We start from the raw sequence: 22857 nt of genomic DNA, 5'->3' as shown, positions 1-22857 counted from the left end.
ATTTGCGTGTTTCTTCCCCGTGTCTGGATAGGTTTCCTCCCGATGCTCCGGTTTCCCCTATCACCCAAAAACATGCACAATAGGTTGATATTGTGACTATTATTGATAATAATTTTGCTGTAATAAAGTTCGGGCCATGAGTCTCTACATTTACACTACACTCTCACCGTTTTGTCCAGTTTGGCTTTACCTAAAAGCTTCTTGAAGAAAGTGTCAAAAAGCAAGGAAATGGACGTAAAATGAAACAAAAGTGCCAAAAACATGACGAAAACGAAAACATAAGCGATGAAGAAAGCAACAAAAAACTACAAAAATCCTTTGGAAATAAGACAAAAAGAGATGAAAATACAACAAAAAATGTAACAAAAACGAGGGGACTACGAAACAAAAAAGTTGTGATCAGTTTTGTCGTTCTGGGGCTTTACACTGATATTTCTTTGTTGCATTTTTGTTCCTTTCTCATCACTTTTTAGTCACGTTTTCATTGCTTTGTGTTTTGTCGCTTTTCCAGCACGTTTTCGTTTCTTTCTTTTTTTTTAAATTTGGGTAAAGCCAAACTGGTGAATATGTGCTCGGTTCAGGTAGGTGTTCTGAGGTGAAAAATAAAAAGCACAAATCTCTTTTATTTTGTCCTAAATCACACCGGAAGTAGATTTATTCCAACGAACATTATTTTGTATATTGCTACAGTCAACCGGAAGTAGAATTATTTCCGCTAGCTTTACCACCAGATTGGCCCTACAGTCGCAGAGGTTATCGGTTGTCTACCTGTCCCTGTCCGCTTGTATCTACATCTGCAGGGGGGGTCATTGCAGGGACAGGACCAGCTTTAAACAATCTTGTGGATCGCAATGTTTTTTCTTTAACCTGCTCGACGTGGCGTGTCGCTGCTGCGCCTGAAGAGGTCAGTGCTGAGGTTGGTCCGAGCCGAGCCCATTGTCTGAGCGGCAGCTAGCTCCCACACACACACACACTCACACACACACCCCAGCGGCCACTCTGGGCTCATCACTCCGGGATCACGGGCTCCCAGTCCCCCGGCCTCTGTCCGTGTCTGTTGGTGTGTAATTAGCTTTGGGGCTAGCGGCGGGCTAACGGCTAACTCCAACTAACGAGCACAGAGCCATGCCCGTGCGGCTAGCAGGCTAATTGAGAGAGTCGAGACCTCCGAGCGGACGGGTCCAGCTGCTCCTGCCCGCCCCGGGGACCAGGCACCAGTTCTCGGCTGCAGGGCTCGGACCGCACCGCTGCAGCCGTGAGACCATGAGAAAGAGCTGCTCCACCTGAAACCTACACCCAACAGGTTCGTACTGGCGCTGGCTGATACTGTCACTGTCAGAAATCCAACCCAGTCCCAGCTAATAAAGATGGGACCTAGCCACGGTGCTACTGGCTAACCGTGATTTCTGACGCTTTTCTGCCTCCATTATGCGCTCACTGAGACGTGTCCCTTTGTGCTGCTGTGGTGTCCTTGAGCAGGACATCAGGGCCCTCAGGCAGCAGCAGTGAATGTGTGAGTGAGCACAGAGGAAGACATCAGTGTGTGTGTGTGTGTGTGTGTGTGTGTGTGTGTGTGTTCTACAGCCATCACTGTTATATCCCACGGTCAGATTGTACTTAAAAGCCCTCCTGCTTGTGTTTTTCTTTTTGTTTTGTTGTCTTTTAGCCATAGATGCTGTCAGTTTGAAGAAGCCCTTTGAGGCAGTACATCCCTAGGTCTGCACTTAGATTATTTTTTACAATTAATAGCTTGGCCTTGAAAGGCGTATACATTTTTGTTTTCAAGCGTTTTCCCACATGAAGCTTGAATTGACATGTTGATGGAGTAAGCTTTAAATAAATGTTTTGTTTTGCAGGCTTTGTCAGACAGCCGTCCTGAGACACAATTTGTAAATTTAATAAACATCTATTTACAAAACACTCTACATACCCTTATTTTAAGCAAAGCATTTTTTTTTCCATTTAAAAACAAAGCAAGATTACATTTTAATATTGTTTTTGCTCTTTTTTTGAGTCTGTGTGAACCCGGAAACAATTCATCGATTATTGTCCACCTTTATTGAAGACACTAAAATAGTTGTCAATTATTTTAATTATCGATAAGCTGTTTCAGCCATCTAATGAAAGGAATAGTTTTTCCATACTGTGATATCTTCTTACCTGAGCTTAGACAAGTTGATGTGTACCTGATCTGTGTGCGTGCCTGTGGAAGAGCTTGGTCGCTTTTAAAGGAACAGGCCACCGTTTTTACATACTGAGATATGTTCTTACCTTAGCTTTGATGAGTTCATTTGTACCTGTCTGGTCTTTATGCGGGCCTTCTATCACGTAAACACAGCACAGACGGCGTTAGTGTTTATAATTTTGTGTAATTATACTTTGTAGTGTAACACTTCACGTAATCATATTTAAGTAGGGAAAACGTGGAAGAGCTTGGTAGCTTCTACCTTGACCTCGTTTGGAGTTATATTGGAGAAGAGAGGCTAAACGCTAACGCCGTCTGTGCTGTGTTTACATGATAGAAGGCACGCGTGAAGACCAGACAGGTACTAAGCTAAGGTAAGAACATATATCCGTATGTAAAAACGGTGGCCTATTCCTTTAACTTCACCCCGTTTGGAGCTATAGGAATACATTGGAAGAGGCCAAATGCTAACAACGTATTTGGTCTTTTTGCGTGACTGAGTGCACACACAAAGACCAGACAGGTACACATCAACTCGTCTAAGCTCAGGTAAGAACATATCTCAGTATTTTAACAATGGTGAACTATTCCTTTAAGTCTGTCATGACAACAATTGAAGTTCAAGATACTAAGACAGAAAATAATCCAATAAACAATCAAATGAAAGACCTTTTTATAAGCGTATGACAGTAAGGCTTTGTTCTGTAGTACTTCCTATCATATCTTAAAAATCACAAACTTGTACTGTACAACTTGTACAGTACAATTATTATTGTTCCCAGAAATACGCTGTTTTTCTGTCTTTTACTGAAGAGGAAGTTGATGTAATTACTGTGACATCCAAAGCACAAAGCCTTGATGGTGAACTAGCAGCTCGATGTTGTTTACGTTACCATGACATGACAGTGTTGCTCTCTGAAAAGCTGTGAAACATGCTGATAAACTCATCCCTCTGGAGAACTGGATGTAATGAATGTGTTGGGAACGTTGCAGTAGGAATCAGATTGAACCTCACAACAACTCAGTTAGCTAAACATTCAAGAAAACAAACAGGTTATCAGGTTAAGTCCAATTGTAGTTGCAATGCCTTTTGAATCCACCAGGAGCCTGCCCTTCAAATACTGTAATGAAAACTCCTGTAGAAAAAAATGTAGGTTATTGTAATGAAAAAATGAAATTATCGAAAGCTGTACCAAGTTTTGCTGTTGGTCCAAATATTTTTTGTCCTCCCAATACTTGCCCCATTTTTACACATTTTTTTATTACTAATACTTTCCCTAGTTCCCTCCATTTTTTCCAATTTCCCCCTATTTTTTACCTAATATAATTCCCAATTTTCCCCTAAATTATTCCCCATTTTTAACTCATTTCTCAGCATTGGCGATGAACCCAGGATTGTACATTTGCAGATCTTCCACACATTATTGTTCTATTTTCTAGTTCTAGACAACAAGTATTTTCGTATAAATATCAGAAAACTATTGTTCAGGTATCGTGAACCAAGTATCGTTAAAGTGCTGGTACAATACTCAGCCCTAGCCTCATGCATGTAAACAGGCCACGCTGAATTGTAACCACACACACCAAACAAGAGTGTGTGGACACAGATGCAAGTTTCCAAAAGTCCTTGATTTGTAAACTTTGTGAACACTTAAGGAATGCAACGTTATAAAAGACAAAATGAACATCATACAACAAGAATACAAACCGTTGGCATGATATTTATTCAGAATAGTGACATGTGCTTCTTTCAGCCGGTGGAGAGATGGGTTCTGAAAACCCTGACGAGCGCGGCCCTGCTTTAGCCTTGGGGGAGGACGAGCTGAACATCGGGGGCTTGATCAACTCGGATGGAGAAGAAATGGATTTCTCTGATCACAGTAGGCTCTTTCTACACTTTCTATACTTTGAATCGCTCACTAGACACATCAATATTTGATTATTAATTGTAATCACACAAAAATCTCAAATCAAGTTTGCAAAATGATTGATTGGTTGATTGTGTTGCGCTAATGACTTGTATTGTTGTCCTTTCACAGAAGACGGCAGTCCGGCCGCTCCTGACTCGTTGTTAGTCCAGGGGGAGGATGAGCGGGCCGGGTCCGACCACATCTGCTCGGTGTGTGGGAAAGATTTCCAGTACGCATCCAAACTGCAGCGGCACCTACGCACGCACTCCGGCGAGAGGCCCTTCCCCTGCTCCTACTGTGGCAAACACTTCACGGAGAAGGGCCTGATGATGGTGCACGAGAGGCTGCACACTGGAGAGAGGCCCTTCGCCTGCAGCTTCTGTGACAAGAGGTCTGGGCTCACGTCTTACTGTCAATGACCCCAAGTCATTCTGGTACTGACTTCTTTATATTGACCTCATATCGTGCTAAAGTGCAGATTACCCATTTCACAGGAGCACAGTTAATATTATTTTAGTCAGGATTTGCTTCAAGTATGACATAGTTTTCCCTGATTTGACATATTTTGGTAATGTTTAACCATAGACTGTAAAAAATAATGGACGTCTTCTGCTCACTCCTCCCCGTTTACCATAATGACCACGGTCGAGGGGGAAATCATGGCGGATTTACAGACTCCCCCTCCCCAGCTCTGCCGAAGCATGTTCCTAAAAAGGGCATCAGGGCGGGATCTTCACCGTAGACTCGGCCCTTGCGTGACGTGTAGCTCGCGCTGCTCCAATGCTAACAGTCCGACCCTCGTTAAGTACGAGATTTCAAAAATTCTTCTTGCGAAAACCAGCCTGGTTTCATAAATTGTGACTAACCCAGCGTTATCTCAGGAGGAATATCTAGTCTAGTCTAGTGTTGAAAAAATTGAAACCAGGCGTTGAAGTTGTTTTTAAGGTGTCTAAACTCCAATGCTTTTCAATGGGGGCCTAGTGGCGATATGGAGGTACTACAGCAATGGCGGCCCCCAGTGTCGTGGTCATAAAGCAGAGCAGCCAGCGGCCATTGTGTTTAACACTGACTACGGGCACAGAATATGACACAAGAAGAGTTAGGGCTCGATTTTGACAAAAAAGTAATAATTGCGTTTTTTTTTTTTTTTCTTCTGACAGATATTCTGATTCGATTTGCAGTTTTGATATTTTATGTATAGCCTATGTACTATTTTTCATCTAAATTATACTTCTAAATCTGCTGTGAAACACCATGGCCATCATCAACAAAATGCAAAGAGGCATTTTCTGGAGTTGTCAGAAAAACATCCGTAGTTTTTAATCATTCTCAAATAAACAGGCTTGGCGCTCTCTCACTCCTTCTCCCTCTTCAACTCCATAAATACATTCTCTGAATCACAAGCTGCAAAACGCTGCTTGTTTCATGAAAATCCGGCTATTGTTTTTTTTTTCCCTTCAATTTTTCTCCGTCAACGATGGCATTTTAAACGCTAAACGTTGCTGAAAACTCACCCGTTTTGGTGGAGACATTTAGGTGGTCACAGGCACGCTCACAGGCATTGATGACTCACATTTAAGTCATCAATGCACTACCCAGGACTGAACAAAACCTATACCTTGAAAGCTGCAGTTTGGGGGATTTTTGTTCAATGTTGCCAGTATATTCTAAACACTTTATCAAACAAAAAAATACGTGACAGTCATATCATATTTTATAAGATGTGGGCGTGGCCAAGGTAAATGTCTCAAACATGGCACATTATCATTTAGAATTCCAACATGCATTGAAATATTGAGCTCCCATTTCTGTCACAAATGTACTACCCCTAACTGAACAGAAAAAAACTACACAATAAAGGAAACCCAAAAATATATTACAGTCATGTCATATTTTCTAAGATGTGGGCGTGGCCAATGCGAATATCTCTCCAAAAGCATATTTTCAAGTATAATTCAAACATGCAATGATCTATTGAGCTCATATTTGAGTCACTAATGCACTACTACAAACTGAACAGAACACACTCAATAGCAGGTCTTCATTTCACACAGTGCAGCGCCACCTACCTATACTTTGAAAATTGCAGTTTGGACGATTTGTAAGAAATGTTGCAGGTATATTGTACACAATAAAACCAACACAAATGTGGGCGTGACCAGGCTAAATGTCACCACGATGACAAGATTATCTTTTATCATTTGCACATGCCTTGTCAGATTGAGAAATTGTATCTTCTCTAAACTGGATGAGAATGAATCCCTATCGATGACAACAGTGCTGGTCCATGCTATAGCGCCCCCTACAGAAAAAGAGGGTTTTTATGGGACGGTCAAAAAATTGGTCTGCAGAAATAGCTGGCACTTGACAGACAATTGTAGTATGGGTTATCATAAAGGTCAATAAGATCTTTGCTGTAACATGTGCTCATATGTATGCCATTATATTCCAATGGAGTGACTGCTCCTTTTTGCATCTCAGATATTTTGACACACTCGTTCTCAATTTCAGACAAAAAATGTCTCGAACTTGGTTATTATTACCTAGAGACTGGCTCATTCACTGCAGCCGTATGTCTCTATGTGTCATATTGATTTCTGGATATTTCTAATGTTTCTGTGGTTTCTCCATCATGAACACACAAAGAGAGACGGTCTAGTGGTCAGTAAATGTTCTCACGTATCTCACGAAACATGTACAAAGTCCCCGACAGTTTAGTGCAGTGGATCTCAAATGGTGGTCCGTGTACCCCAGCCCTACTTGGGCTCCTCCGGGTGATGCACAGAGTCATCTGCAGTTTTAGACTTGCATTCATTTTAATTAGAGGTGTTTGGTGTTTCAGTAGTTCCGAAGTTTTTTTCTAGTTACAAGTTCACTCCCAATATAGACAATATTTAGGTCTTTAGTCCTGATTATCCTTGATCTGGAGTGAAGTGAACTTCTATAGTTGTTGTAGAAATTAGGCTCTGAACACGAACACTCTAAAGGTTTCCTTCTCTAATAATAAAAAAAAAAAAAATGTATACGGTAATTTCACCATTTGAACCAAGGATTTGGGAGATGCAATTAGCAGTTAGCATCTTTAGCAGTTCATTTATAATAAATTAGACAAAATAAGAATTAGTCTGAAGACACTACAGTAACAACTTAATGCCATACCTCATTAATGCCATACCTCATTTGAAAGCTAAGAACCTCCAGAATTCTGTCACCTAGTAGAAGTCTGCACTGGCACTAATTTGGCCTTGATGGACAGGCACTGGGATTTCTTACGTTTGCGATTGTCCATGTGTAGGTTTGCGAGTCAGGGGGAGATGAAGCTGCACGAGCGCACCCACACGGGAGAACGGCCCTACAGCTGTCGCTTGTGCGTCAAGAGCTTCTCCAGGCACTGGCACCTCAAGAGCCACCTGGAGGCCATGCACGCGCATGTGGTGGAGGGCTTCATCCGCAAGAAGTTCCCCTGCGACCAGTGTGAAAAGAGCTGCAACTCCGCGGCCGAGCTGCGAGACCACCAGAGAACCCACACTGGGGAGAGGCCCTACCAGTGCTCCTTCTGTGACAAGGCCTTCGCTCTGGCAGGTACAGGCCGCGCTCTCTGTAACTGTTATTTAGGGTTGAACAGGATGAGCTATGAAACAATGTCAAATCTCTGTCCCCTGATAGTTGGTGTAAATTTAAAAGGCTAAGACAAAACGGATGTTTTAACTAGTAAGAGCACATGTTCCTGTACTTCCCCATAACCTGCCCTTCTCTCGCCCTGGCAGGCACCCTGGTGAGACACGAGCGGCTGCACACGGGCATCACCCCTTACCACTGCGCCGACTGTGGGAAGACCTTCTCTCAGCAATGGACCCTGACCACCCACATGCGCACCCACACGGGGGACCGGCCCTACAAATGTACCCACTGTGACAAGTCCTTCGTCACCCCAGGAGAGCTGCGCAGACACAGTCACATCCATTCGGATGAGCGGCCCCACGAGTGCAAAGAGTGCGGCAGACATTTCAAACTGGCCCAGACCCTTCGCAACCACATCCGGACTTGCCACCGCAAACCGGAGCAGGAGCAGGGTCAGGGGACTGGCCAGGGCACGAGACAGGGGACAGGCCAGGGCACGAGACAAGGGACAAGGCAAAATTCAGGCCGCAATTCAGGTCGCGGGTCAGCGCCTGGAGGTGCTACTACCAATCAGACTGCATCTAATCGGATTCTGTGGAGTCAGACTGCAGAAGAAGAAGACCAGTCTGCCCCTGCTGGCCAGGTGAGGTCTAACAGTGTCCGTATATGCATTGTGTGTCCATCTGCTCTGTCAGTCTGTAATCTGTGTCTGCAATATCTGTCCAGGCGTCCGACAGTGCAAAGGTTCCTGAGGGCCCCTCCACTGCAGCAGCGGGTCCCCCTCCTCAGTGTGACCCAGGCCCCCAGGGTGGAGATGAGCTGGCCCCCCCTGAGGAGCAGATGAACCACAGCCCCAGTCCTCTCAAAGTGGTGGTGGTGAAGGAGGAAGAGGAGGAGCAGTCTCTTGGTGGTAACTCAATAACTTAATGCAGTTTATGTGTTGTTCTGTCCAACAGCCGGATTAAATTGAATCCAATTTAGAATGAAAATTATAGGGGTGTGAGTACTTCCAGAGGCACTGTATAGACCAGGGCTATTAAATTCAGTTTTTTATTGGGCCAGATTTTTTGGATGGCATTGTCCACTGGGCCGGTCATTTGGCAAGCCCCCAACTAGCACAAACTGAGAAATTCATTACCATCATTGCTGAAATAGAATTGGTCTTAAACATAAATGTTTGAAACATATTCCAGCATTTAAGTCTGCTTTAAAAACCACTGCAGCAGCTGTTTATAGCTCTCACTGTGACAGTGTTGTTTAAGCTTATTGTCGTCTAAAAGCCTTTCCAGCTATTGTATTACTTTTGAAGGCCTGACTCTAAGCGCACATCCGGAGCACATGGCTACTTAATAAGCATAAACAAAAGGACATACTTTAGCTCCCACAGCTGAGTTCTGGCTCTACTCTAAAGGCTAAATGGAAGCACTGTACAGGTAACAGGAATTCTCTGTAATAATTATGTGTTTAGTGGAGCCTGCTCAACAGTATGCTGTTAACAGTAGCTGTGGTAGCCATGGCAGTCACAGTAGCATTTGTGGGTGTGTCTCTTATGGAAAATTGGCAGTGGGCCTGGATCTAGCCCCCAGGCCACCAGTTGAATAGACCGACTACAGCCCTATAATGCTAGAAGATATATTATCTCCATTGGTCATGGGAACTTAGTCTGATGGGATCATTCCTGTCATACTAATCACCAGTGAAGTGAAATTCCAGGGACAAGTCTGGGACTCATGACTTCAGATGCACCGATCCTGCTTTTTTGCTTCCAATACCGATACAGGGTTTTTATTATGTACAGAAACCAAGGGACTTTCTTAAATGTAGCCTGTAGAGGTCGACTGATATACACTGCTCACAAAAACTTAGGGCTTACTCTAAAAACACATCCTAAATGTCAATCAATTTGATTTTTCGGATGAAAATCTTTATTCATAGTGTAGGGCAATGTGTTGAGAACAAAATAACATAAGAATGATAAATGGAAATCAAATTCTCAGCCCCTGGAGGTCTGGATCCAAAATTATAGTCAAAATCAAAGTGACAAATCAGGTCACTGGTTGATCCAAATTCTGTAGAAATTCCTCCAAACGAGTCTGTATCATCCTCAGTAGTGTGTGTGGCCTCCACGTGCCTGAATGCACTCCCTACAACGCCTGGGCATGCTCCTGATGAGACCACGGATGTCCTCCTGAGGGATCTCCTCCCAGACCTGGATTAGAGCATCAGTCAGCTCCTGGCCAGTCTGTGGTGCCACGTGGCGTTGATGGATGGACCGAGACATGATGTCCCAGATGTGCTCTATTGGATTTAGGTCTGGGGAATGGGCAGGCCAGTCCAGAACATTAATACCTTCATCATGCAGGACCTGCTGACACACTCTTGCCACATGTGGCCTGGCATTATCAGGCATCAGAAGGAACCCAGGGCCCACAGCACCAGCATATGGTCTTACAATAGGTCTGAGGATCTCATCCCGGTCCCCAATGCCAGTCAGGGAACCTCTAGCTAGCACATGGAGGGCTGTGCGGCCCTCCAATGAAATGCCTCCCCAGACCATCACTGACCCACCACCAAACCGGTCATGCTGGTGATGTTGCAGCAGCAGAACGTTCTCCAAGGCGTCTCAAGACTCTGTCACGTCTGTCACATGTGCTCAGGGTGAACCTGCTCTCATCCGTGAAGAGCACAGGGCACCATTGGCCAATCTGCCAATCGCTGTGTTCTCGGGCAAATGCCAATCGGGCTGCACGGTGTTGGGCAGTAAGCACCGGCCCAACGCCCTCATACCCCCCTCATACCACCCTCATGGAGTCGGTTTCTGACCGTTTGAGGACCAACATGCACATTTGTGGCCCTCTGGAGGTCATTTTGTAGGGCTCGGGCAGTGCTTCTCCTGTTTCTCCATGCACAAATGAGCAGATAGCGGTCCTGCTGCTGGGTTGTTGACCTCGGTCGGCCCCCCCAGGTCTCCTGGTGTACTGGCCTGTCTCCTGGTATCTCCTCCATGCTCTGGACACTGCGCTGGGAGACACAGCAAACCTTCTTGCCACAGCACGAATGGACGTGCCGTTTTGGATGAGCATCACTCCCTGAGCAACTTCTGTGGGTTGTAGATGCTCCTCATGATACCTCTAGTGGTGAGAACACTGGACAAATGCAAAAGTGTTCCAAAAATACGGTACAAAGGATGAAGACAGGGAAATGGTCTGTGGTCACCACCTGCAAAACCATTCCTCTTTTGGAGTGATCTTGCTAATTGCCGCTCATTTCCACCTGTTATCTGTTTAATTTCCACAACACCAAGTGAAATTGATTCACAATAAGCGTGGCTTCCTAACTGGACAGTCTGATATCCCAGAAATTTGATTGCATTGGAGTTACATTGTGTTTTTTGAGCGTGCCCTAAGTTTTTGTGAGCAGTGTATATTGGACTGGCCGATATATTGGGCCAATATTTGAGGATTTTACAATATCTGCTACAGGCCGATCTTGCATCGATAGCCGATATCTCCGGGACCAAAAGTCATAGAGACTTCCTGTTTTTTGCATTGGAAAGAGCAAAGTCGTGGCTTTAAAATGAGTCATTCAGGGGCAGTTTGTTAAACACAAGTTTCACTAAACCTCAGTCAATATGGACATGCTCATTTTAAAGCACAATCCAATCGCTGAGCTAGTTTTGACGTCCCACAATTGTATTTTTGATAGCTGCGCAAAATTCCGCGGCTAGTAACAGTATGCTAATGGCAACGAAGCAAAGCTGGGACAGAAACTATGACTGAATCACCTAACCACCAAAAACAGTGGTTAAACATATGAGCCGTGCATATCGGCATCGCCCTTAGAACAACCCATATCGGTCGACCTCTCGTAGCTTGTTATTAGTGAAAAAGTGTGCGGTCCTCTTTTGTAACAATAATATTTTGTATCAATAAAGTCAGAGAAGTAGAAATGAGATATTATGCTTAATAAGCGTAATAGAAAATCATTGAACAAGGATCATTGGACCTTTATTCACTAAATATCCTGGCTATATGATTTAATATAAACAATTCAAAACATACATTGATCTGATGTAACTTATGTATTATATATATATGTTATGTCACTTATTCTTTCACAGCATTTCATGATCTAAAATACAAACACAGAGGCATTCTGACCAATACTATATTTAGTTTAGTTTAGGTTTATATTATTTTATATAATATTAATATATAGGAGAACCAATCATAGTTTCTGTTTAGTTATCAGCTAGTTGCTACTGCCAGCTACAATCAACAATATGTCTGTAGAGGTTAAAACTCCTGAAAACTAACTCGGCATCTGAAATCTCCAGGTTCAGAGCTTTAAAGGTACACTGCGTAGCATTTTGGACTATACTGTTGCAGGCAAAACAAAACATGCACCTAATGACCAGCTCAACACAGAAAATGCTATTACTGCAGCGGGTAATAAAAGAATGGATTTGGATGAGGATCTAACCTGTGTAAATCTCAAATTCTACTGCCTTTAGTCACATCTCCATGGAGACGAGCTGCAGACGTAAACTTTACTTCCAGTAAAGTTTACAGTCATGTCTTCGGAGAGGTGATTCTCATGAATGTTTGTTTGTACATTTATGAGGATTTTTTTCAATGATGAAAATATCTGTCATAAAATAAGTGCTTGTATTTCATTTTTATTTATTGGCTAAAATGCTACACAGTGTTAGCCTGGCTAACACCAGACTAAAATCACAAGTGATATTTAGTCTGGGGACCACCAATTCATTTTCTCGTAGGAGAGGTGTGGTTTACGATCGTCCATAGTCGTTTATTGGGCGATACGAAAAAAAAAAAAAAAAAGTCTCATGCGTCTGCACGTAGCCCCAGCCAATCATATCATCGTATGAGATGACGTATGACGTACCCGCTGTAAACTTTTGAGCTAAATTATTTAGAACAAGGTCTAAAGCTTGATCAAAAAATACCATCGTGTCTGCTGCTGTCATGTTGGATCCGTAAATAAACTTTTTTTTAAATTATCCGTAAATAAACTACAAGCTTCCATATATCGAATAGCGCGTCATCGTCTTGCCGTCCCTCCTCGCTCTGTGATTGGTTCCCAAATCCACCGGAGATTTGGCCATGGTCCCCAGGCTGTTGTGCAGTTCGAAATAATTCGAGCGCACACAGCAGCCTGGTGTTAGCCAGGTTAACACAGTGTGGCTTTAAGCTCGAAGTACACCATGTCCATATTCACTTTGATTCACTTAAAGTTTTGTTTTTTAAATGGTGAGAGTCAAAACGGGTATTGGTTTAGTATTGGATATTTAGAACCGATACTATATTTATTCCAAGATCTACTCGGGCGGCACGGTAGCGCAGCGGTTAGCGCCTCCGCTTCACAGCTAGAAGGTGCCGGGTTCGATTCCCACCAGCACGGGGCCTTTCTGTGTGGAGTTTGCATGTTCTCCCCGTGTCTGCGTAGGTTTCCTCCGGGTACTCCAGTTTCCCTTACCACTAAAAACATGTGCAATAGGTGAATCCTCCAGCCAGATGATTCTGACCATCAGCCTGGCTCCACATCATGGAAAGGGGTCCCCGGGCGCGGCACTGCTGTCGACCATTGCATTTAACTCATCCTTCGATGCCACTGAGGCAACCTGTAAGGAGCAGAGGACAAATTTCCCTACGGGGACAATAACGTATACAAACAAACAAACAAACATGTTTAATCTGTTTGGAAATAAATGTGGTGATGCCAGCAGTTCCAGGATTCTAACCCAACCTATTGTGCTGGTTTTCCCACAGAAGAAGAGTCCAGAAGGGAGGAGCAGACCCTGCGGGACACCTTGCGTGAAGTGGTCAGAAAACCTCCGAAGAAACGAAAACTGAAGGTTCGAGTGAAAGAAGAGCAAGATCAGCCTATAAACTGTAAGTGAGGACACCAGGCTAAATATGTGCTAAAGAATTTAATCTGGTTTGATTGAGTAGTTTACTATCTTGAAGTAAAGTGAGTTGCTTTATGAGCCATAGAGAGAAACCCCACAGAGCATGGAATAAACAATTTAAAAAACATTTAATAATCAAATTAGTTTGCTCCTTTTATTTACTATTATTTACTAGAATGTAGACTGGAGGACCTGCCATGAAAAAGCTAATTGTCGAGAAGCTAATATAGTTAACAAAAGGTATTAAGTAAAAGTGTGTTACAAATGAATAATGAGCTAATTTCCTTTTCCATAAAAGTGTTTCCTAATTTGTTTGCTAAATGTGAGTTAGCTTCTCCACGCTGCAGTAAGTGCTAATCACGTTGACTGGATATACTGCTGAATGCTCACACTTCCTACTCCAACTCCATGTGTGGCAGGGTGTGGGTATAAAGGAGCTGCTGATCAGGTCGCTGTGCGGTCATGATGTAGGATGCCACTTTTACATTTTGGATTTCCACTGCGAAAATATCCAAGCTGTAGTTGGCGGTTTGCCTTGAGCAGTGGCGCACACACGGGCTTGAACAGTGCACACAACTGCTAATTACATTAGTTCACATTAAGATCACAAAATGGTCCTGGGAAAAGTAGACAATATTCTAAAAACATCACACTGTTTTTAACAGATGCAAGTTGGTTTAGTGTTTAGTTCGTCTTTAAATGCAGTTTTGATATCAGAATTGGTTAAAACTAGCTACATTTGTTACAGCTGAATAATAATAATAATAAATACCCTTCCTCTCCTCAGTATCCATGGAGAAGCCGTCCAGAGTGAAGCGAGTGCAGAAACCCGCTGCCCCCTCACAGACGGTGGAGGGGGAGGATGACCCGACCAAAGGACAGTTCTGCTGCGGTCTGTGCGGACGTGACTGCCACAAGATGTCCGCCTTACAGGTGCATATGCACGTCCACTTCAGAGACAAGCCTGTCCTTTAATATGCTCCAATAATATATTTCACCATAGGTTTTTTGTTTCTGACTAAAATGAAAAAAATAAAAAGTAGTTTACAAGTGACTAAAACTATGACTTTATGTTCTGATGTTTTTATTGATAAAAACTAATCACAATGAACAAAACTGACTGAACAGAACATGATTTAAGGAAGTAATGAAACAATCAGAATTTTGATTTAATCATTTTTAAATACAAAGTGGCTGCTCCATGAATGAGCATCATGTTAATGATAAATGTAGTTCATATTGCACAACATTATGTTAGGTGGGCAGTAATCTGTTACATTCACTCAAGTGTGTAGTTGGAAAATGTACAAATATGGGTTGTACATATGTTGTAAAACATTTTACTTCTACTTGAAGTAATGATTACATATGAATACACCTATAGTTTCCACGGTCTCCGCCTGCATGGCATGATGCCCATGGACCTTTGATTAGTTACATTTCGACTTGGTGCCAGCCTGTTGAATAGGGCTGACCAGGTCCCATTGTGGCGCTGTGTCCCCTTGGGCCAAAGTGAGCAGAGCCAGTACCTAACGTGACGTCAACAGGACAGAGAAAACAGGCATATCAAACAAAATGACACAAGTCATCTCAATCTACCAACCACTAGCATCACTAGCACTAGCATCTGCCCCCTTCGCTTACCTTTAGAGTTTGCCACTTGTCTTCTCTCGTCTTTGGGACTTTCATAAACTCCTTCAAAGATCAGCCAGAGTCCAGTGTTCCTCCTGGCTTTGTCTTCCCTCCACCACTAAAGAGTACCAGTGTAATCGAAACATTACAAGTACTGAGTAATGTACTTGTAATGAAACATTACAAGTACTGAGTGAAGCCATGTACTGCGATGTGAGCAGTGTAGGTGAACTGTGCTGTATGAACAGTTGCTTACTTCCACTGTGAGGAAACATGTGACAAAAGCTTCATGTTGACATGTAAAAAGAGCTTAAGTTTGTATTGTAATGTATCTGAAGAATTGTTTCTTTTATCTGTTTTTTATAATGTGTTCATTTGAAATATCAAGCTTTTTTTTTTACATATTATGTTTTGTTTGTTGGAGTATGTAATGAATAAAATATAAATCAGTGTTTTACGCAGTTACTGAGTACTCTGTAGTATCTTCTCCGAATACCCACCTTTGCCTAAAAGTACAAACCTGTGTGGCTCAAAGACTAAAACAAGATGTCCGCCCTCCAGGTGCACATGCGTATCCACTCCGGAGAGAAACCCTACTGCTGCTCCTACTGCGGCAAACAGTTCACCCAGAGGGGCCAGCTCACGGGCCACCTCAAGATCCACACGGGGGAGCGGCCGTTCGCCTGCCCCGACTGCGGCAAGAGCTTCGCCCACTCCGGCGCCATGAACCGCCACCGGCTCACCCACACGGGGGAGAGGCCCTACCTGTGCAAGGTCTGCCCACGAGCCTTCAACCAGTCTGGGCGTCTCCGTGAGCACGAGAAGATCCACAGCGGAGAGAAGTTCGACTGTCCCGACTGTGGTGAGGAGGCCAGAGTGTGGTGGTGTCTCGGCCCGCACAGATAAACGCAGTCTTATTTAAAAAAAACAAGATTTCATTCAGGTGTAAAGACTACTCTTCATTACATAGCATAACATCCTTTAAAAAAATAATGATAGGGCCTATATCGATACTCAAAATAATGCAAACTAAAACATCTGTCCACCCGTCACCTTGCTGCTCCATTCACCCAAAGTTCTGCTTCCATTCTAAAGACTAAGTCAAGGCATCACAGCGGTAAGATGAACCTTTTCTCTGTGATTTATTAGTTATATAGATTCTGCAGAGCCTCCACATGAGCATGTTTGATTAAATACGGAATCTCACAAATGTCAGTACACCCCAACCGTACTGCAAATATTTCAGAGTATCTTTTCATGGGACGACACTGAAGTAACAACACATTTTAAAGTAGTCTAAGCATGGCCTGTGTAACAGTGTGATTATAATGCCCCATTAAAGTATCTCAATAATGCCAAAAGTGGTGGTACTAAATGTGAGTTCATCCCTCAGTGAACATCATTTTCACAGAGGGGTGTACTCGCTTTTAGTTTTCACATTGTTGATTGTGTGTTGAGATACTTTGATGGGACATTGAAATCACACTGTTACACAAGCTGTACACAGACTACTTTATATTGCAGCAGAGTATCATTACTTCAGTGTCCCATAAATGGATATGATGAAATATTTGCAGAAATGTCAGTGTACTCTCTTTTACATGGTCAAAAAGGAGTGGTATGAAGTGTAACGTTAATTAATTTTCACCTTTTTCACTTAACTTTATAACGGCTTCTTTTCTAGTTTTATAACACTGTGCCGGATAACATTTACCAGCTTAATTCATTATAGCATTTCATTATTGCATTTCATTAAAGTGAACAGGACAAGTGACAGAAAGTGACATAGTTGGAGGTAAAGTTCCATAGCAGTTTGACTCATGGAAATCACAGAAATGCCTTTAGCTATCTGAGCCCGTTTCTACAAATGTGCACATTTGTTAGGCGACGGCTCCCGGACCAGATATACAAATTAATAGGGAAATACATACTAATGTAATTGGAGGTATGCTTTGTCCTTTACATGGCATTTGGGTCATTCCATCCCAAATCACCCAAATTCTCAGTATCTTCCCAGGTGACCCTCTCAGACTTTGATGATTTTATTATTGTTCCTCCATATGTGTAATGAACACATGCAAAGGGATTTATTATATATTTTTTAAACAATTTACAAAACAGGGAGTTGTAACCTTTTCTGCTCGCAGGTGCATTTTGCATTTGTGTGCACTTTTAAAGAGCTCTAACTCAGCAATGGAAACATCTGTAGGGCTTCAGTGTGGTATGTGCCATGTCTACTAACAATATGTCCAGGAACAATCATCACAAATGTGGTAGATTGTAAACTTTGGGATTTATAGGCTGCTAGAAATGGCAATGTTTGATTTTTGGATTTCTTCCCCTACAAAAGAAGTGTTTTGAGTGATCATCTTCTTTTTTTTTAAACTTTATTAGGATATAACCTTGCTGCAGTAGAAGCAGGATGTCAATCTGATAAAGGGTCTTTGAGTTATAGCTTCACAAAGATGGTCCTACTCAGGAAAAAACTCAAAAATGACCCTCCAGTCTGTGCAGGATTTGACCAGGTAGTCACTACTGAGGCCCAGATAGAAGCCATATCAGTCAGTCTGTAGCCAGAAAATGTTATCTATCTCAAATGGCTTCATGGTTAAAAATGTTGTGAATGCTACTAGTTTTTTTTGCAAAAGCTTGTGCATTTATAACTATAAATCTACTATCAAAATAAAAAAGACAAGGTTTATAACAACAAAACATTCATATTTATGGACACAGACAAATATGAACTTAACATTTTAGTTTTGCATACATTTTTCTTGAGAGTACTTTTAAACTCCTTCTAGAGCCTGTTCCGTCTGCCAGTATGGTGGGTCTTCATAGGTATATCCACAGCTCAAAGAACATGGTGAAATGGCACCAACACTGGTCTACTACTGCAGCTCTTGAGAATCACATTCTCTCTGCCAAGGACATGTACAAATGGGCAAGTGCAAATATCAAAGGAGTACATCTCTTCTATCTCACCAAGGACAGTATCCAAGCAACGTTTTACAGCTGCAAAGAAGACTGTTGTTGGCACACGCTCGCTTCATTCGTTTATTCCACTCTCCAATGGTAAAATGAAAGTGCGAAGAGTATCTGACAACCGGATGTGTATGTACTTTCTCAAGCAGAACCTGAAGCTGACCATGATCAGTACCAGCCTGGAGGATATGTTGCCTGTGTTTATCACACTCTCTGGTACATTGGCAGCATAATGCAAATAAATGATGAAGAAAAGGAGGTATTTATAAACTTCATGAAACAAGAAAGAGATAAAAAAAAAATCCTGGTCCCCAGAAAACCTCCAAGACCAGCCATTTCAGATAGATAACATTTCCTGGCTACAGACTGACTGATATGGCTTCTATCTGGGCCTCAGTAGTGACTACCTGGTAAAATCCTGCACAGACTAGACATTTTTTAGCTTTTCTGAGAAGGACCATCTTTGTGAAGCTATAACTCAAAGACCCTTCATCAGATCGACATCCTGCTTCTACTGCAGCAAAGTTATATCCTAATAAACTAAAACCTAGAATATGAAGATGATCACTCAATACACTTCTTTTGTACAGCCCCTGAATGAAATTCAAAAATTGCCATTTTTAGCAGCCTATAAATCCAAACGTTTACAATCTAGCACACTTTTGATGATTGTTCCTGGACATATTGTTAGTAGACATTGCACAGACTACACTGTAGCCCTACACATGTTTCCATTGCTGAGTTAGAGCTCTTTAAACATGCACACAAACGCAGCAAAGGTGGTTACAACACCCTGTTTTGTAAATTGCTTAAAAAAAAGAAAAAAAAAGGAACTCAAGAAAAAAAGCTTTCATCCAATTCTGAGAGGGTCACCTGGGAGGCTGTGGGTGAAACTGTGGGGTGGATGTGTATCCAACCCACAAAAAGCAGCTTATATGAATTTGAGTGAGCATTAAGCTCAGAGACACTTTTATACGCTCATTTGTGTCTAAAGTAAGATATCCAAAGGGTGGTGCATTCATTAATGATTTCTAACAAGGCTTTTACCCAAATGTAATCGATGGGTTGACAACAAAACATCTGGATAGTTCATAATTTGCTATGTTTGGTGGCTAATGCCAATGGCTAATGTAGAAATACATTGAACAGGTGACTCTGAAAAGTCTCCCAGACTTGCTAACGGTCCGCATATGTTAGGATTATTTCTATGGTACATACATATAAGTAAGCACATTCACTACCTTCAAGGATTCAGTCCTATTTGAACCACATGTTTTTGCTTCTTAAAGCTGCTCTAAGTGATCCTGTTTTGCCGGTCCGGCACCGATGCATTATCAATAAGAGCCTCTAGATGCGCCACCATGTGCGCCACACTCGCACACAGCAGGAGACCAGCACAGCACCTCAAACCTCCCTCACCCGTTTATTATAACAGACCTATGCCCTCACCTCACAGCACACGCCTCACCCCCACATGCCCCCCAACCGTACCATGTAAACACAAACATGTGAGCAAGAGATGCTAAAGAGATGTTAAAAGCAGAAAACGCAGCAACAGTTTGTGGCTAACCGACAGAAGTTTACAAAAGATGGTTTACTGACAAACATGTGACCGACCTGCTCTGATGCAGCTGAAATCCTCCTGAAATGTCCGTTTAATAATCCAACATCTACAGGAGCTGTCAGCTCTTTTCCCTCGTTTTTTTTTCCTCACAAAGCAAAGCAGCACCAAAGGAGAGGCTGAGGTGTTCAAGGGTTGCGGGGAAAAAAAGTACTTAGTTCTAAATGGAATTATTGCGTTCTAAATGTCCAAAAGTGACAGACTTTCATGAAAGTTGCAGTTTAGCAAATAAATGTAAATCTCGCTTTGTACTTATCTTATTTATGTGGATGAATGTGGTCAGAAGCAGGACCAGCATGAGGCTAAAATGAGTAAATGTCAGTCCAATGAATGAGCACAGTGATTTCATTGACATATTTTACATTGTGACGACGATAAGTTGGCGATAGATTGTGGCTTTTTGCGATTTGGTGACGTATTGTCAAATAAAACAATTAAAGGAGACAAATAACATCATTTTTCTGTCATTTTGTGATCATCCATTCCACACATACAGCATTATTCATCACTTTATTTACATAACTAAAACAACTTGAAAATTGAAACGCGTCGCCCATTTCTGGTCCAAAGCCCTGCCCCGGGGGGGATGTCTAGATCGGTGCTCAGAGATGTCCAGAGACAGAACAAACAAAGGCATGTGGGAATGTATCAGAAAACCACTCCCTTTGACCATCTCTGCTCTCGTGCCTAGGTAAGAACTTCACCCGAGCGTCCAGCCTGAAGAACCACGTGAGGCTGCACACCGGAGAGCGGCCCTACATGTGCGACCTCTGTGGGATGGGCTTCACTCGCTCCCAGAGCTTGAGACTGCACCGCCGCAAGCACCTGGGCCTCCAGCCGAAGGACGAGCCCGAGGAGCCGGACGAGCCTGTGTTCGACGACTTCTACACCGACCACAACTCCCCCATCAACATGTGCTTAGCGGACCAGGACTATTTGAACGGGCGCATGGAGACGGCCGACGAACTCTTGGCGTTTGTGGGGAACACCAGACTGGCTCTTTCTCAGCGTCCTCCGTCCCCTGATATGAACCCGACATAACAGCTTTGGTGAAAAGATCTCCTGAGAGCGGAGAGGACGTGCGTATCTGCGGCTTTACACTGGTTCGTCTGTTGGGCAGTAGGGCTGCACTATAGGAGCAAAACAGATCATCTCTCAATAACTTTGTTTGTGGCCTTCACCGACCAATACAATACAAAAGTCCATATACCTGATTTGGTAACACTATTTTACACTACCATGATGCATTGTACCTAACATAATTTAGTACAATGTAATGTGCTCTGTAACAATCTGTAATAACTTGTACCTATGTGCTACATCGACAATGGAATCATGTGTATTAGTACTTAAGAGGTACATGATGTAATAGGACATAAGACCCCGAGGATTAGGGTTAGCGTTTTGTTTAGTTTTGTTTTGGTTTGCGCCTATGGATATTACCAGTTTTACCACTAGTTTTACCAGTTGTATTTTTTTCATAAACATGGAAGACGTTTTGGCTTTAGCTTTGAATTTTAACCCCTTAACTCCCACCTGAACCGAGCACATTTTCTCCAGTTTGGCTTTACCCCAGTCCAAAAGCTTCTGGAAAAAAGCTGTGAAAATAGCAACAAAACTGAGACGAAAACAATGAAGATGTGACAAAAAAGTGAGAAAACTCTGACAAAAAATGACAAAAAATGTGACCAAAAAATGACCAAAAAAAGGACAAGAAATGACAAAAAAAATGACAAAAAATTGATTTAAAAACATTACAAAAAAGTTACAAAATGAGTTGAATACCCCCCCAAAAAAAGATGGAAAAAAATTTGATGACATGATTAGAAAGTTTTTCAGAAGCATGTGTTTTAATTCTGTTTTGAAATGTGTCTTGTAAGCCCACGAGAGCTGAGCACTTATGTGAAAGACACAATAATAAGAATAAATCAAATCAAATAAATAAATTCAGTGTCCTAGCTTAGCGAGTGTGATAAACCCTCGAAGTGCGGTGGTGCGGTAAACCTGCAGACTGGAGCCGCTGCAGATTCAGGACCGCAGATTCACGGCCGTCTTGTATCGGACCCGTCCAGTCATCAAATCCGATCCAATCCGATACTCTAAAAAAGCCTGATCGGCTACCGATACCGATACTGAATATCGGATCGGTACATCCCTAATTACGAATACACATTATTCCATTGTGTATCTACCCCATAGGTACGAGTCATTACAAGTTGTAACAGAGCACACTACATTGTAATAAATGTTGTTAGGTACAGTGTATCAAGAGTAGTGTAAAAGTGTTTAGTAGTTTGTCCTCGTCCAGAATATGACTAAACTGTTGTGCATCTTTCTAGAAAGCATTTATTTTCATTTCATAAATGTTCAGGCTTGTTTTCTAGCGTTTCTGTTACAGTTGTGCTTAAGAATTGGCCTGTCAGGAAAGTTAGGAACAAAACTTGATGGATCCCGGGAGGAAAAGCGACAGGTTGACTGAGCTCATGGGGATCAAGACAACCCAAAAAAAACTAACAATCGTTTTAATTGTTTGTAAAGAAAACCAAAACCATGTGTGGGGCCTTTAAAGCCTCACTGTCTGAATGATCCTGTTTTTCAAACTGTGAAAGTTGGAGGTAGTTGCTGGTCCGACTCGTTTCTAGCTCTCACTGCCCCGCCAGCAGCTGTTCACGTGAGTTAATTCGACATGCTCAGACTGAGACGGTGTTTACGTCCGCATTCACAGTTGGTACAGATGCTGCGTTCAAGGGCCATGCAGCGTAAAGGTGATGTGTCCTGCAATAATGTGAAGAAGTCTTGTTCAAACTGTTATATTGCTACATTTCATCTACAGCACGTGCAGCTGCTCGTTCACCATTCATAAAAAGGCTTTCAGCGCACAAATGTCTAATCTTACATTATAATATTATTACAATATATCGTAAAAAACAGGTATAGGGCCTTTAAGAATGTTTTTGACCATTGCTAGACAAAA

The 22857-nt window shown here is 42.5% G+C and overlaps 1 protein-coding gene across 2 annotated transcripts; it reads left to right on the top strand.

Moving 5' to 3' along the window:
* The first annotated feature begins 705 nt into the window (after window positions 1–705).
* LOC306961355 (uncharacterized protein) lies at window positions 706–21045 on the top strand. Of its 2 annotated transcripts, XM_079554062.1 has the most exons (10): window positions 706–1303; window positions 3940–4065; window positions 4225–4486; window positions 7391–7677; window positions 7863–8359; window positions 8443–8626; window positions 13509–13631; window positions 14436–14581; window positions 15842–16142; window positions 20575–21045. In XM_079554062.1, the coding sequence occupies exons 2-10, from the start codon at window positions 3951–3953 to the stop codon at window positions 20922–20924; spliced, it is 2265 nt and encodes a 754-aa protein (XP_079410188.1). In that variant the 5' UTR covers window positions 706–1303; window positions 3940–3950; the 3' UTR covers window positions 20925–21045. The 2 variants fall into 2 exon arrangements, with proteins under 2 accessions (XP_079410188.1, XP_079410189.1); XM_079554063.1 differs by lacking the exons at window positions 706–1303; window positions 3940–4065 and having other exon boundaries at window positions 4391–4529.
* Window positions 21046–22857: the final 1812 nt, after the last annotated feature.

The sequence above is a fragment of the Gobius niger genome (genome assembly GCF_951799975.1).
Source record: "Gobius niger genome assembly, chromosome: 3".
In the NCBI taxonomy this organism is placed as follows: Eukaryota; Metazoa; Chordata; class Actinopteri; order Gobiiformes; family Gobiidae; genus Gobius; species Gobius niger.
Note: the sequence above shows the minus strand (reverse complement) of the source record. Positions and strands in the feature narration are given on the sequence as shown.